The sequence below is a fragment of the Phyllobates terribilis genome, unplaced genomic scaffold (genome assembly GCF_046119375.1).
Source record: "Phyllobates terribilis strain yellow unplaced genomic scaffold, ASM4611937v1 Scaffold_600__1_contigs__length_992639, whole genome shotgun sequence".
In the NCBI taxonomy this organism is placed as follows: Eukaryota; Metazoa; Chordata; class Amphibia; order Anura; family Dendrobatidae; genus Phyllobates; species Phyllobates terribilis.
In genome coordinates this window covers 500223-516663 of record NW_027363360.1, presented here as the reverse complement: position 1 = coordinate 516663, position 16441 = coordinate 500223, and the positions used below count along the sequence as shown (strand labels likewise).

Below are 16441 nucleotides of genomic sequence, written 5' to 3'. Positions count from 1 at the left end.
ACGAGTGGCCATCATTACTTTAAGAAATGAAGGTCAGTCAGTGCGAAAACTTTGAAAGTGTCCCCAAGTGCAGTTGCAAAAACCATCAAGCGCTACAAAGAAACTGGCTCACATGAGGACCGCCCCAGGAAAGGAAGACCAAGAGTCACCTCTGCTTCTGAGGATAAGTTTATCCGAGTCACCAGCCTCAGAAATCGCAGGTTAACAGCAGCTCAGATTAGAGACCAGGTCAATGCCACACACAGCTCTAGCAGCAGACACATCTCTACAACAACTGTTAAGAGGAGACTTTGTGCAGAAGGCCTTCATGGTAAAATAGCTGCTAGGAAAACATTGCTAAGGACAGGCAACAAGCAGAAGAGACTTGTTTGGGCTAAAGAACACAAGGAATGGACATTAGACCAGTGGAAATCTGTGCTTTGGTCTGATGAGTCCAAATTTGAGATCTTTGGTTCCAACCACCGTGTCTTTGTGCGACGCAGAAAAGGTGAACGGATGGACTCTACATGCTTGGTTCCCACCGTGAAGCATGGAGGAGGAGGTGTGATGGTGTGGGGGTGCTTTGCTGGTGACACTGTTGGGGATTTATTCAAAATTGAAGGCATACTGAACCAGCATGGGTACCACAGCATCTTGCAGCGGCATGCTATTCCATCCGGTTTGCGTTTAGTTGGACCATCATTTATTTTTCAACAGGACAATGACCCCAAACACACCTCCAGGCTGTGTAAGGGCTATTTGACCAATAAGGAGAGTGATGGGGTGCTATGCCAGATGACCTGGCCTCCACAGTCACCAGACCTGAACCCAATCGAGATGGTTTGGGGTGAGCTGGACCGCAGAGTGAAGGCAAAAGGGCCAACAAGTGCTAAGCATCTCTGGGAACTCCTTCAAGATTGTTGGAAGACCATTTCCGGTGACTACCTCTTGAAGCTCATCAAGAGAATGCCAAGAGTGTGCAAAGCAGTCATCAAATCAAAAGGTGGCTACTTTGAAGAACCTAGAATATAAGACATATTTTCAGTTGTTTCACACTTTTTTGTTAAGGATATAATTCCACATGTGTTAATTCATAGTTTTGATGCCTTCAGTGTGAATGTACAATTTTCAAAGTCATGAAAATACAGAAAAATTTTTAAATGAGAAGGTGTGTCCAAACTTTTGGTCTGTATTGTACTTCATGAGGAGGACGACGACTCCTTCATCTTCTACTGCGGCTCTTGAAACATATTTGGCCAGAGTCCATCACTGACTACATCACCACCCGTCTATATGACTGTTTCCAGTCTTCCCCGGACTGTAATCTTCTATCAAGTTAGATCTCATGTCTTAACACAAAAAAGCCCTCTATCCTGTGTGAGTTCTCTTGTGCTCAACCAAATCTGTTTTCCGGCTAAAAAATTTCCCACATTCTGAACAGGAATAAGGCTTCTCCCCTGTGTGAGTTCTCTGATATTTGATTAAACTTGATTTCTCTGTAAAACATTTTCCACATTCTGAACAAGAAAATGGCTTCTCCCCTGTGTGACTTCTCTGGTGATTAACAAGATTTGATTTCTGGTTAAAAAATTTCCCACACTTGAAACAAAAAAAAATCTATTCTCTGCTGTGTGAATGCTTTGATATTTAAGAAAAAAGTTTTCGAGGGAAAAACTATTTCCATATTCAGAATGTGAAAATGGCTTCTTTGCTTTAGGAGCAGTTTGTTTTTTAATGCTTATTTTGTGACTTTGATTTTCCTTAGTAGTCGGTAACGAATCAGAAGACAGGACCTGTTTCATAGGATCAGATGACAGATCTTTGCTGTGAATGGATGATGATGATGGTATATCTGGAGTAATGGCATTCACTTCAATTGTATCCTGTGGGATCTCAAGATCATCTGATTTAAAAATTGAAGATGTCAGCTGTCCCTCTGATCTCCTGGTACAGTCAACTGCCAAGAATAAAACCAATTATTATTTATGAATAACATATCCTTAAAATTTATATTGTTGAATATTTTTACTTAAAGTAAATTTTTACGGAGAGTTTATGTAAAAGTATCATTATCTACCAAGAAAACATCACAGAAAAAAATCAGGCTTACCAACACCAAATCAGATAACAAATGCATTAGCATTTTAGTGTTGGTTGGGTGTACTGGGGTGTCTGTCCATGTGGGGTGCACTTATATAGTGCTGGGCAGCCTTCCTGATGTAATAGTATGGGCATCATCACTATTCTAAGCCAGACACTGTGCATCACACCTACCTGTGTGACTGGCATCCTATGCAAGCTTCATCTGTGTGCATCTTTAATACTAGGCAACCACCCCCTCCATGAATTGGTATGATTGTGAGTGGTTGCTCCATCAGTATTTTGCACCTGCGCTGCCCCCACCTTTATCATGGGGGTCTGCGGCATCCTGCTAGTGCATTTGTTATATGATTTGGTGTTGGTAAGGCTGTATCTTTTTCTGTGATTTTTTTTAAATTTTGCCCTATGTTATCCGTCATTATTCACCAAGACAATAACAGTTCACAGTCTAATAGAAAACCTCATAGGATGAACCAGTAGAGCGTGGTGTCCAACTGTTTGTTCATTGTGCCTCCCTAATATGGAATAAAAAGCCATCAAACAATGTTATGTAGGCGAAAATAATACCAATAAAAACTTCTACTCATCTCACAAAAAACAAGTCCCCACTCAGGTCCATCATCTGTCAATGGAAAACCAGAGGTTTCCACATTATTAGTGGCTCAAAGGCTCTTGAAAGGTTACATGGCTTCCATAAACCAATCCAACAATATCCACTCTCCCAAAGTCAGATCTCCCCCTCACTTCTGAGCCTTGCAGTGTGCCCAAACCACATTTAGCATCCATGTATATGACATTACTATAGTGAGAAGAACCCACTTAATTTATGGTGTGTGTTTCCTGGAGCACAATCTGGGCACTATGTGTTGGGTAATAAAATGGTATATTTGTAATTTTCACTCTCCATCATCCTGCGTGCTAATTTCCGGAAAGTGCCTGTGGAGTCAAAATAGTCACTACTTCTATAGATTATTTCACTGAGGGTTATAATTTCCAAAATTGAGTCACTTTATGGGGATTTCTACTGCTCTGGTTTTCTGACATTTTGTCATATTACGGCTTCTGCAAATGGTGGGTCCCATCTCCTCTGGGATCTGCTCCTGTGACGTCTGCTTCTGTCACCAGGCGCCGCCTTATTCATCCTGCAGGCGGTGCTGGTGATGGAGGAGACGTCAGAACCAGAAGCTCTGGGCGGCGCAGGCTCTGTCCAGCCACTAAGATTAGGGTTGCTGGGACCTGTAGTACCATCCAGTCTAGCAGTATGGGTGTGTGCTGTCCAGCTGGAGTAATCTGCTCCCTGCTTCAGCCATTTGGAAAGCACCGCACCCTACTAAAGCTGGAAGCATATTGCCGGAAGCTGCCAGATACAGCCTTGTTCTCCTCTGGTTCAGTCCTCTGTGCTCAGCTCCCGGCTTCTGTATTTGTTTCCTGTTGTGACCTCGGCCCATTTACTGACTACTTTTGTGTGATTTTGTATTTTCTCTGACCCCCTGGTTCTGACCCGGCTATCTGACTATTCTTCTTGCCATCTCACACCACAGAACATTAGGTAACACTGTGGCCCAAGCCTAGGGGTCTCTGTCTAAGTCCAAATACATGTAGAGGGGTTAAAGGGTGATGAGCAAGATAATCCTGGGATCTGGAAAATGGAGTAGATGACGCATAGCCTGTTTGTGGTAGCCATCTTTTGAGCTGCCAGGTGACAACAAACAGTGTCCCCAATACATTGTGTCTGCACACTATCCCAGCAACATCTGCATTCAAATAGCTAAATGTCGCTCCTTCCCTTCTTAACCTGCCATGTGCCAGACAGTAGTGTACAACCATATATAGGGTATTGTCGGATTCAAGAGAAGTTAGAAAATAATCTGTAAGGTCCATTTGTTTCCTATTATCCTTTGTGAAGAATTCCAAAGTTATCACCATATAAAGTGACACAGATAAGATTTGAAAAATGGGCCCAGATAGGAACACAAAACTGGCTGCGGGAAGGGGTTAAATCAGAGTATTTTGGGCACTAACTACTATAGTCAAAACTGTGTCTATAGACAATAACACATCTACTGAAATGATCAAACTCAACAGTCTCCATCAGTAAGTAGTGAGTAACTAGTGGTGAAACCTCTCTGGAGTATTTGGAGTATGGGGCTCGGTGGCTCTTGGCAATCTAAACTATCGTAAGGGACAATATTTTCTGTCAGATGAGTTTCAGGAAGAAATATTAGACGTTCAAAGAGAACTTTTTATAATAGTGCAGAGATGAGGTGTCTTAAGTTTAGCTTAGAGAGATATCATGTCACAAGTGTAATGTTTTTATTGTTTAGTTTATCACAATCTGGTTTGAAGTTAGTCGGTTTTAAACGAAATTGAAAAGTCAGGATAGAGGGAAACTCTGCTGTTATTGTACAGAAATTCACACTTGGCCTCACTGCACATTTAATGTTGTAGATCATAAAAGTAAAGTTTGGCCAGAAAGACTGGGCCTGGTCTTGTAGGGACCATCTGAGCACATTCAGCAGCACAGAAGGGAGAGAAGGTAGATTCATCCAATAAGATATCAGGGTTCTAGGAAGCCAACACCATCATTACCCTCCGCTTTCTCTTACAGTCCCATCATTATATTTTTTTAAGTGATTTTCTGACTTTGTGATTTACAGATCTGGGCAGGTAACGTCTCCTAATCACAGGGAGTAGGTGGATCCTCCAGGTTGTAAGTTCTATGGAAAAGGGTTTCAATGCCCAAAATCATTTGAACAGTTTTGGGTGGAAGAGAATGTTGTGGTCTAGAGGCAAAATGGTGATGACACGATTGTGATACAGCTGGACTACACCACCGATAAAGCAGCCACAGCCGGTGACTGAGAAGAATCTGTAACTTCTCTGCATTTAGTGGTTACTACTCACCTGGGTAGTCATCTGTAGGAATCTCCTCTTTACACCGCTCATCACCCCTTACATATGTCTGTGTAGTATTAATATGGGTCAGATCTTCACCCTGAAACAAATATTGTAAAAGTCACAAACAGATGAGAAGTCACATCTATGATCAGCTCTAATCCTGTTATCTCCACCGTTCTCATTACACAAGTATAAAACATATAATACTGGTGGATAAAACAAGAGTGAGCACAAGATCTTCACAGCTGTCTACACATCATAGGGGAGATCTCATGACACCTTCTCTCCATCTACCTGATGATCCTGAGGAACATTGGGATCTTCTTCTTTACAGTCCAGTGGAAGAAGAGGACGGGGACATCTCTCTGGTGTTGTCCTCTTACTGGATAGATCTGGAGGAAGCACATACAGGGACTGAATTCATTCTTTACATACAGATAATTATAGACCGTGTGTATTTAGTCCTGTGTATTACCTGGTGATGTGAGGGGCTGGAGAACCTCCATCATGACGTCTTTGTACAAATCTTTGTGTCCTTCTAAATACTCCCACTCCTCCATGGAGAAATAGACAGCGACATCCTGACATCTTACAGGAACCTGACACATACAATGATACAGTCATCCCCCCAATCCTTTCATAGCATTACTGTATAATGTCCCAGTATTCCCAGCAGTGTCACCTCTCCAGTCAGCAGCTCAATCATCTTGTAGGTGAGATCTAGGATCTTCTGGTCATTGATGTCCTCATGTATGAAGGGGTGAGATGGAGGCCCTGTGATTGGGCTCAGGGGTCTTTCCCATCCCTCAGACACATGGACCTGACAGCGCTCACTAGAGGTCTTCACTAATATGTAATCCTGGTTATGGAAAGACATATAAATAAATCTCACTCCAGACATTTCCAGAGTCCTCACCTCTCCAGTTCTGTCCATCTGTTATTTCCATAGATAAGAATGATGTAATGTGACGTCATCAGAATCCCTCACCTCTCCAGTAAGACGGAAGAGGATCTCTAGGGTGAGGTTTAATATCCTCTCTGTCATCTTGTCTCTGTCCATATCCATCTTTGATGGGTCCATAAGGAAAATTCTCTTAAATAGAAGATCTTCACTGAGAGGATCTGATATTGTGTAATAATACAATTACTGGAGATAATAAGGGAAACATTTGAGGAGATTTATTATTTTACAGTATTTAGATTTCTTCTTTACATCTACTAATAAAACCTATATATTTTAGGCCACAGACAACAAGCAGTTTGTTCCTCGGAGTCTGTAGCTAAACACGTTTCTCATAGACTCATCTTCCATAACGCTAATTCTCGTCTCATTTACCGACACTGCAATCGGCATTAGTAATACTGCAGGAGATATTCATTACACGTGACATGAGAAATAACTACTTCAGGAGGAGGACAGCATCTTCCTCTTTTACTGCGGCTCTACAAACATATTTGGCCAGAGTTCTTCACTGACTACATCTCCACCGGCCGTCTATATGAATGTTTCCCGTCTTCCCTGGACTGTAATCTTCTATCACGTTAGTTCTCATGTCTGATTCACACACAGAAGTTTGAGGCTTTGATATATGGTAAGGTTTTTAATATTAAAGAGAGTAGGACTATCCCGAATGGGTTCATTTTACCATGGTGGGATAGCTTTTATGCTATTTTTGATCAAAAACAGTGTTACTAAGAACCCTATTTTATTTAAATGCACGTTTGGTTTTTATTTATTTACAGCAGGGTTTATGATCATTTTTTTCTTATAGTTTTTTTCTGATTTATGGCCATAGTAAACATGCATTTATGTGCTGCATGGATACCAACTTAAACCAAGCTCAAATTCTGTGTTTTTTTCACGGGCACCATAGTGGCCCTGTGGGCTGCTGCTATGGATGATACACCCCTAACTATCCAACTATCATATGGTAAAAATCTCATAGGTCCTGGATTTATTAGTATCTGCACGAAGAATGGGGCTAAGTGAGTATTTATTAAAGGGAATCCACTCCACCGACTACCCCACGGCAAGCAAGCATCAGAATCTTCACTGAATAAAAAGCCATTTCTTAGCAAACAGACCTCTAAAATGAGGCATACAGGTATGTATAGATTCACATTTCTATCACCTGTATGCCAATATGAGAGGTCAGATAAGTCCCAGGGGGTGACAGATTCCCTTTCATCAGCCGTGGGGTAATCATAAAACCAGATATGTATCAAGGTATTCTAAGGTGGTTAATGGTTGCGTAGTCAATGGGAGGCATGTGTCACAGAAATGGCTGGTCTCTGTGATGTAACCCGGAGTGTTTCTCTAGGACACATAAGCACTAAGAGGATCGTTTGGTGCACCTGGGAGCCGGGTTACGGGTAGCTAGGAAAGAATGGGCGAGTCCAGCTACCCACATACCTCACCTCTGGGTGTGGTTAACAGCCTATAAAATGGAGGCTGTTGTTTGGCACATGGTCTGTGTGTTTGGAGGGAGATGGCCTCCTGTGTATGTTTGTCTTCAAACCAAGCCAGGACACTGGACGCTACCGCAGCTTGTGTGCCACACAGGCCTGGCTGAGCAGAGACCTGCTAGGGACATTTACTTTGTTTGCCTGATCTAAAGGCTATTTTCTTTTCTGTTTGGCTTCTGGGTTTATGAAGCAAGCAGCATCAACAGGAGACCAACACGCTGTAGTTACAGCAGATCCAGCAGTACTAGCAGAAACAACGTCAGCAGATGCAGCTTCTGGCAACCGCCATCCAGGAGAGGATGAGCGCTCCAACCCCAGGTCCGACTGATGATTCCCAAGTCCGGAAGGCGGCATGACGGGCTTTGCAGAAAATGACCCTGGGGGGGATGACGTTGAGACCTTCCTGATGGTGTTTCAAAGGGTCACCGAGAGGGAGAAATTTCCACAAGAGCAGTGGGCAGAGGTACTGTCGCCATACTTGACTTGGAGAGCCCCAGAAGTACGCGCAGTAGGCATACTATGATTTATCTTTGCAGGGCACCCTATTTAGCTTTGCATAGTACGCCCTATTTAGCTCTGCATAGTACGCCCAAAAGGCGTACTATGATTTAGCTTTGCAGGATGCCAAAGAGTATGACAAGCTAAAAAGTGAGATTCTCGCACGCTTGGGGTTGACAATGACTATCAGGGCACAGCGGGTTCGTATCACCAGAACAAAACCACCTCCGTCCCAAATGTTTGACCTGCGGCACCTGGTCCAGAAGTGGCTGCAGCCAGAGTCCTCAATGCCTGAGCAGATGGTAGAGTGGGTGGTGATGGACCGGTTTGTGCACTCCCTGCCGAGGCCCATACAGCCTTGGGTTGCCCAGGGTGATCCCCGGTATGCGGATGAACTGGTCAGACTGATCGAGAGATACCAGGGGTTTGAAGGTTCCTTGGGAAGGCAGCCCACTACATACTGGAGTTTCCAACAGGGGGTGGAGGCCCAAAAGGTGGTGGGACTTCCAAGGTCCAAATGGACGAGGGAGGTGGTGCCCAAGGTCCATACAGGTGATGTTGTTTGCTGGAGATGCCACGGCCCAGGCCATATAGCCGCTCGTTGTCCCCTGACCCTTGAGCCGATGGACAGCAGCATAGGACAACGTAGTTCATATTATGCTTATCCGGCCTGCATTGTGAACTGTCCACCCAGCGAGGGGCCACAAGCATGTCACGTGAAGGTGAACGATGGGAGGTAACGGCACTGCTAGACTCCGGGAGCCTGGTGATCCTTATGAGGGCCACCCTTCCTCTCCAAATTATCCCGGGGAAAAAAGTCGGCGTTCAGTGCATTCATGGTGATGCTAAAGACTACCATAAGGGCCAGAGTGGACATTGAAATGGCCCACGGTACAGAGTCCCACGAGGTCGGCGTTGTTCAGGACTTGTTGCACCCTATTATTATAGGCTGGGACTTTTGCTTGCTTTGGGATCTGTGGGGGAAGGGTTCTGGGTTCGCTGGCTCAGATAAGAAAAAAATTAACCCTAATGAAGTATCACCACACCCAGAGTCAGACAGGTTTCCTTTTTGTGTACTTGTGGGGGATGAGGAGGTAGTACCCCCTGAGTCTGCCATTCCAGAGTTAGGGGTGACCAGCGAGAATTTTGTGTCTGCCCAACATAGGGACCTAACTCTGAAGGAAGCCTTTAATAATGTCACTATTATAAATGGAGTTGCACAGGAGTCGGGGGCTGACACAAGGTTTCCCCATTTTATGATGAGTAAGGAGTTGTTGTACCAGGTCAAGAAAGTGAGGGAGGAGAGTGTGGAGCAGTTAATACAGCCGGGCCCCTTTAGACGGAAGGTGTTGGACATGGCCCATTCACATGTCTTGGGGGGACATCTGGGAGTGGATAAAACGCAGGAACGGATCGTGCATAGGTTCTATTGGTGAACATTGAACATAATTTAAAAAAACATCACAGTAAAAGATAATACCTTACCAACACCAGGTCAGATTGCCAATGCACTGCAGGATGCAGCAAGCCTGCATGATAAAGGCAGGGCCAGCACATGTGCAAAATACTGAAGCAGACAGCCACTCACTAACCTACCAAATTCATAGAGGGGGTGGCTGTGTAGTATTATACATGCACACCAATAGTCTGCATAGGGCGGGCGCCAGTCACACAGATATGTGTGATGCACAGTGCAAAAAAATGTGCAAAAAAGATGAAAAATAGTGTATAAGATAAATACACCACATGATAAATACCCCACCAGGCCTCTTTAGTGTTGGCTGGGTGAATTGGGGCATATGTCTTGTGGGCTTGCATGTATATAGTGCTTGGCAGCCCGTCTGATCTAATAGTATGGGTGTCATCAATAGGCTGCAAGCCAGACAATGTGCATCACACATATCTGTGTGACTGGCGCCCTATGCAGACTCCATCGGTGTGCATGTATAATACTACACAGCCACTCCCTCCATGAAATGGTAGTTTAGTGAGTGACTGTCTGCATCAGTATTTTGCACATGTGCTGGCCCCGCCTTTATCATTGAGGCTTGCTGCATCCTGCAGTGCATTAGTAATCTGACCTGGTGTTGGTAAGGCATTATTATTTAGGCTATGTGCCCACGATGCAGAAATACTCCGGAGTTTTTCCTGAGCGTTTCTGCATCTCCCTGGCAGAAAAAAAGCATGCGGATTGTAAGCGTTCTTCACATGCATTTCCGCGTGCGGGTTGTCAAGCACTTTCCAAGCGATTTTAGCATCACTTGGAAAGTGCTTGACAACTTGGTCACACTATATAAATCCATGCAACCGGCATGGATTTATATAGGGTGACTGAAAGAATGGTAAAAAATAAATATATACTTACCTTCTGATGGCCCCCGGTGTCTTTATCCGATGCGTCCTGGTTTGCCGGCAGCTCGCAGTAGACTAAACGACCTGCCGACGTTAGCGGTCGCGTGACCCGTCACATGACTAATTGACGTCATGGCAGGTCCTTTTCAGACCATCGCGAGCTGACGGCAAGCTGAGACGCATCGCTAAGGACACCGGGGGCCATCAGAAGGCAAGTATAATGTATATTTTTTATTTTATTCATTTTTTTTTTACAGGTTCTATTGTACCCGGGTCCGGAGGAGAGTCTCCTCTTCTCCAAACCCGGGTACCATCCGCACATTGAAACGCATGGATTCTGCATGTACAGATGCAGTGATGCGGATTCCATGAGTTCCAATGCAAGTCAATGGCGGCGAAAACACCGCGCTAACGCAAAATAATTGGTAGTGCTGCGGATTTTTCCGCAATGATAATCCGCAGCGGAAATTTCCGCAGCATGTGCACAGCACATGGGATTATCATTGGAGAACATGGCAGACCTTCTACCAAGCGTTTAAGCATTTCTGCAGCGGAATTGCCGTGGCGGAAACGCTTAAAAAACGGATAGTGGGCATACAGCCTTACTGTGATGTTTTATGTTCACCATTTTTAATGTTTAGTGTTAGGGTGACAAGTATGAGGACCCTTGACGTTTGGGTTGCGAGCTTGTGTATTTTGGCCAAAATATCGAGCAATAGCTCATGTGGTGTATTTATCTTCTACACTATTTTTCATCTTTTTGCACATTTTTTTGCTGCAGGATGCGGCCAGGCCTCCTGAGTGTTGGCTGGGTGAATTGGGGCGTCTGTCTTGTGGGGGTGCACGTATATAGTGCGGGGCAGCCCGTCTGATCTAATAGTATGGGAGTCATCAACAAGCTGCAAGCCAGAAACTGGGCATCGCACATATCTGTGTGACTGGCGCCCTATGCAGACTCCATAGGTGTGCATGTATATTACTACACAGCCACCCCCTCCATGAATTGCCTTTATCATGGAGGCTTGCTGTATCTGGTGTTGATAAGGCATTATCTTTTACAAAGGTTCTATTGGCCCGGATGTCACCGGGAAATATTTAAGTATTGCAGGTCTTGCACTACGTGCCAGTTAACTGCCCCCACCTCTCACTTTTGAAGTCCCCTCGTGCCATTGCCCATTATTGAAGTGCCGTTCGAGAGAATTGCTATGGACTTGGTCAGTCCCCTGGTTGAATCTGCTCGTGGGCATCAATTTATATTGGTTATCCTGCACTATGCCACATGCTATCCAGAAGTGATTCCACTGAGAAACTCCTCCGCAAAGAATATATCCTGTGAGTTGGTCCACGTTTTTTCCCCAACAGGCTTACCAAAGGGACATAGAGGGAATTTCCTGGTCGGTGACTATGAGTAAGGTGATGAGGGAGTTATGCAAAGCCCTCCAAATCTCCCAACTGAGGACTTCAGTATACCATCCTCAGACAGATAGCTTAGTCGAAAAGTTTAACAAGACTCTGAAGAGTATACTGAGGAAGGACATAGAAAGGGACAGTAGAGACTGGGACTGTCTCCTACCGTATCTGTTGTTCTCCAACCGAAAGGTTTCACAGGCCTCTACAGGGTTCTCGCCATTCGAACTTCTGTATGGCCGACATTCGCGGGGTCTTCTGGATGTCACAAAGGAAATCTGGGAAGCCGAATTCACTCCCCACAGGATTGTCATCGAGCACGCTGCTCTGATGCAGGAGAGGATTGTGAAGGTGATGCCCATCGTAAAAGAACATCTCCTCCAGGCACAAGAAGCTTATGCCAAAGTCTACAACCGGTCAGCCAGAGTGAGGCAATTCAATCCGGGAGACCGGAGTCCTCATGCTAATTCCTATGGTGGAAAGTAAGTTCTTGGCCAAGTGGCAAGGGCTGTATAAGATGGTGGTAAAAGTGGGTGATGTGAACTACAAGGTCATCAACCGGGACGACGTAAGCCGTACCAGATATACCACATCAACCTCATCAAGCCGTGGCAAGACAAAGAGGCTGTGGAAGCTCCATGCTTGCTGGGCAAGCTAGAAGGTGACGTTGGAGGAGTCGCAATAGCGGAAACGCTAATGAAGGCCAAGAAACAGCAGTGTCGGGAGTTGATGCAGAAGAATAGGGATCTGTTCTCGGAATTGTCGGGCTGCACAAGGGTCATAGAACACAAGGTTCTGACGGAGCCACATGTGCGGGTGAACTAGAAGCCCTATCTGATACCTGAGGCCCGACGAGAGTTGATATCCAAAGCGGTAGCTTGTATGCTGAAGCTCAGTGTCATTGAAGAATCCAAGAGCAGTTGGTCGAGCCTGATCGTCTAGGTCCCAAATCCCAATGGTGAGTGGAGATTCTGCAACGACTATCTGAAGTTGAATGAGGTTTCCAAATTTGATGCATATCCAATGCCACGCGTCGTCGAGCTGATCAAGAGGCTTCGGCCAGCAAGGCACATAACCACCTTGGATCTGACGAAGGGATATTGGCAGATACCCATGGCACAGATAGCCAAAGAGAAGACTGCGTTTTCTACGTATGCCTGGATGCCGTTTGGACTGCAGGGGGCCCCTGCAAAATTCCAGAGAGCTATGGATTGCATCCTTGCATCCCATAAGAAATATGCCACAACATACCTGGACAATACTATCCTCAGTCCAGACTGGGAGAGTCATCTGGAAAAGATTCAGGCTGTGTTTGATGCTCTGAGGAAGGTGGGGTTTTCAATAAACTCGAAGAAATGTGGCATGGGGAAATAAGAAGCCAAGTAATTCGGATATGTAGTGGGTAGAGTCGAGCTAAACCCCCAAAATACTAAAGTAGAAGCAATCCAAAATTGGCTGAGACCAGGGTCGATAAAGCAAGTCAGAGCCATCCTGGGAATCGTGGGATACTACAGGAAATTCATCCCAAACTTCGCCATGATGGCCGCACCCCTGACTGACCTCCTTAAAGGGACAAAATCAGCCAAGGCCAAGTGGACTGCAGAGGCGGAGACATCCTTTCAAAAGATGAAACTGGCTCTGTGTAGGCAACCGGTCCTGGTTGCCCCGGACTTCAAGAAAGAGTTTATACTCCAGACAGATGCCTCAGATGTCGGGTTAGCAGCAGTCCTTTCCCAGGAGATACACGGGGAGGAGCACCCTGTCCTCTACCTGAGTAGAAAGCTGTCCTCCTGCAAGAAAAATTATTCGGTCATAGAGAAGGAACGCTTGGCTATAAAGTGTGCGGTGGACACCTTATCGTACTATCTGTTAGGTCGAAAATTTAGATTATTATCCGACTATGCTCCACTCAGATGGATGAGGGAAAAAAGAGAAAAAATGCCAGAGTCACCCTCGGGTTTTTAGCCCTACAGGACTCCTACTTCCCTGTAGAACATAGAGCAGGGAAGCTACATAGTAATGCCGATGCTCTCTCGGGAATCCCCTGTCTGGTAATAAAAGGTGTCAAGCCCACGGCTTTAGGCAGAGGGGGGGGGTATGTAAGGTGGCTAATGGTCGCATAGTAAATGGGAGGTATGTGTCACAGAGATGGCTGGTCTCTGTGATGTAACCCGGAGTGTTTCTCTAGGACAGATAAGCACTAAGAGGATCGTTTGGTGCACCTGGGAGCCGGGTTACAGGTAGCTAGGAGAGAATGGGCGGGTCCAGCTACCCACATACCTCACCTCTGGGTGTGGTTAACAGCCTATAAAATGAAGTCAGTTGTTTGGCACACGGTCTGTGTGTTTGGAGGTAGAAGGCCTACTGTGTATGTTTGTCTTCAGACCAAGCCAGGACACTGGACGCTACCCCAGCTTGTGTGCCACACAGGCCTGGCTGAGCAGAGACCTGCTAAGGACATTTACTTTGTTTGCCTGATCTAAAGGCTATTTGCTTTTCTGTTTGGCTTCTGGGTTTATGAAGTAATAAACGCACATGAACTTTTAAAGGAACATGCCTCCTGGTTTCCTCCCATTGTGCCCTAGTGAGTAAAACCCCTACAATATGTATAAAGGAAAGGGTATGGTACTCAGAGAATGTTTCAATAATCCGCCTCAACGCATTTTCCCAACAGGTTCATTAGGAGGCTTGATAGAGGGATGATAATTCATGATGTTCAGCATAGTGTGCCTAATAGCCAGGTGTCCATGTTTAAATATCCCACTTCATCGAAAACCCCTCCCAGACTAGGAGGCCCATTCCCATTCCTAGAGGTGAATTGTCACAGGATATACAGAATAGAGTCTGTCTACAATAATATACTGCGCCTACGCTACTTCTCATGAGCTAGAGGTTCGATAATGTCCATCACCTAGTGTGCATGTCCGGAAGTGACGTTCTTTATGCTGAAACACCAGATAGGTACGAGTTGCGCGGCGGCAATCAGTTTGTGACTGCGCATGCCCGTAGTTATCATTCCATCTAGGATCATTGTCCACAAATGCGCATGCCCACATGTCTCTGGAGAGCATATGGTATTGCATTGCATTCCACCAACAGAAAAATCCTCTCTGAGATTAATATCATGGGAGACTAAAAATAAGTATTGCACATCCCCCCATCATGCAATCGGCATGTGGATCTACTTTTTTCACTACAAAATATATGGGATGGTGGCCCACAGTATACTTCTAAATGGTCATATTTGACCCCTATTGCATAATTAGAGATACACAAGGATCACCACACTTGTTAGTTACTTAATAGTATAACTGATAAGAAATAATTCTGATATAGAAGCTCAGATCTCTTGATGAAGTAAAACAATATGTGAACCTCGTTCACAGGGAACTGAGTAGCAATGGGTAGAGTATAAAATCCTAAAATGTAATCCGGAATGGGTCTGTATTCATACAAAACAGGCATAGGAAATTTGCTCAGTCACTTAGGGCCTTGTGAATCCAGTCTGGAAATCCACTCACTTTCCTTTTTGAGGATACATCTATTGAGATCACCACCTCTCACATTGGGTTTAACCACCTCAATGATGCAAAAGGAGAAGTCTCTTGTTTCACCTCAATGTGCACTGTTCATATGTCTCACTAATGGGGTGTACCGATGTCAAGCCAGGTTTGAGTGCAACACAGAGGAGAAAGGGAAAGGGAGCCCAGACACTAGGGAAAAGGGGGAAGAGGTGACCTCCTAATCTGGACTAGCATCATCCAGTCTCCCCCTAACGTCCCTATACAGCCTCCGCAGCTGTTGCCCATCACATGCCTCGCCCAACTATCCCTGGCATAAGGTTATAGCTGGGGGTGGAAGGAGATGAGCGCTAGTCAACCTCCGCTAGCACTCTAAAGACAAAAGGGGAAGACAACACAGGGGAATTACAACTTCGCTTTAGAAGAAACTCCAACAGGGCACACGGCCTAAAGACTCCAAAGAGAACGTGATGCTGCTTCAGCCAAGTTCCAAGTAGAAATGAGTATACCCGGCGACGTCAACATAGACACACCAGGTATATATACACCCACCAGGTATATATACACCCAGACTAAATGGAGGTAGAATCTGGGTCCTAAACACAGCCTCCCATCTAGGCAGCTGCCTGCATTGCCAAACGTGGAGATCTCCTGCAAACCCCTGCAGGGCAACTGTCACCTCTGACACACCCGTGGCACCCAACCATGGCGTATTTTGCCCAAATGCCCCCTCCACACTCCTCTAAGACGGCCTCTTGGTCGTGCATACATAATCTAGGGGGCAGGTGCATGTGGCCACATATACAAGTCCTGAGGTTTTACAGTTGGAATAATCCCTCTGGAAAAAGGTTTCACCTGTAGAGGAACTCAAGAAAGATTTACATGGTCTCATCCAATTACATGTACAACTTTCTACACATCTAAAGAAACCACAGATTCATCTATCTAGCCATGTCCCCTTGGGTGCAGTTTTTTCAGAAACTATGCGCTAAACGGTCCCTAATTGACCAACCCTTTCTGAAAGTTATTGTGGGAGTAGATCACACAGAACCCTCAGGTCCAGGTCGGCCACAAGTACATCCTAGTGTTTTCTGAGGATATTAAAGATATGGTCACTCTGATTGTCACAAATTCCTATTACTTGTGTTATCCCATATTTTTCTTGGTGTCTTGGTTAGGTATGGAGGAGTGTCTGTCTCTCCTGTTTTTCTGCAAACAAT

General features: G+C 45.2%; 1 protein-coding gene across 1 annotated transcript; it reads right to left on the bottom strand.

The window, feature by feature from the left end:
- Window positions 1–1197: 1197 nt before the first annotated feature.
- Window positions 1198–6311, bottom strand: LOC141233443 (oocyte zinc finger protein XlCOF7.1-like). Its single transcript, XM_073667902.1, has 5 exons — window positions 5966–6311; window positions 5660–5836; window positions 5453–5576; window positions 5272–5369; window positions 1198–1596 (listed from the first exon to the last, which is right to left on the bottom strand). The coding sequence occupies exons 1-5, from the start codon at window positions 6056–6058 to the stop codon at window positions 1348–1350; spliced, it is 741 nt and encodes a 246-aa protein (XP_073524003.1). The 5' UTR covers window positions 6059–6311; the 3' UTR covers window positions 1198–1347.
- Window positions 6312–16441: the final 10130 nt, after the last annotated feature.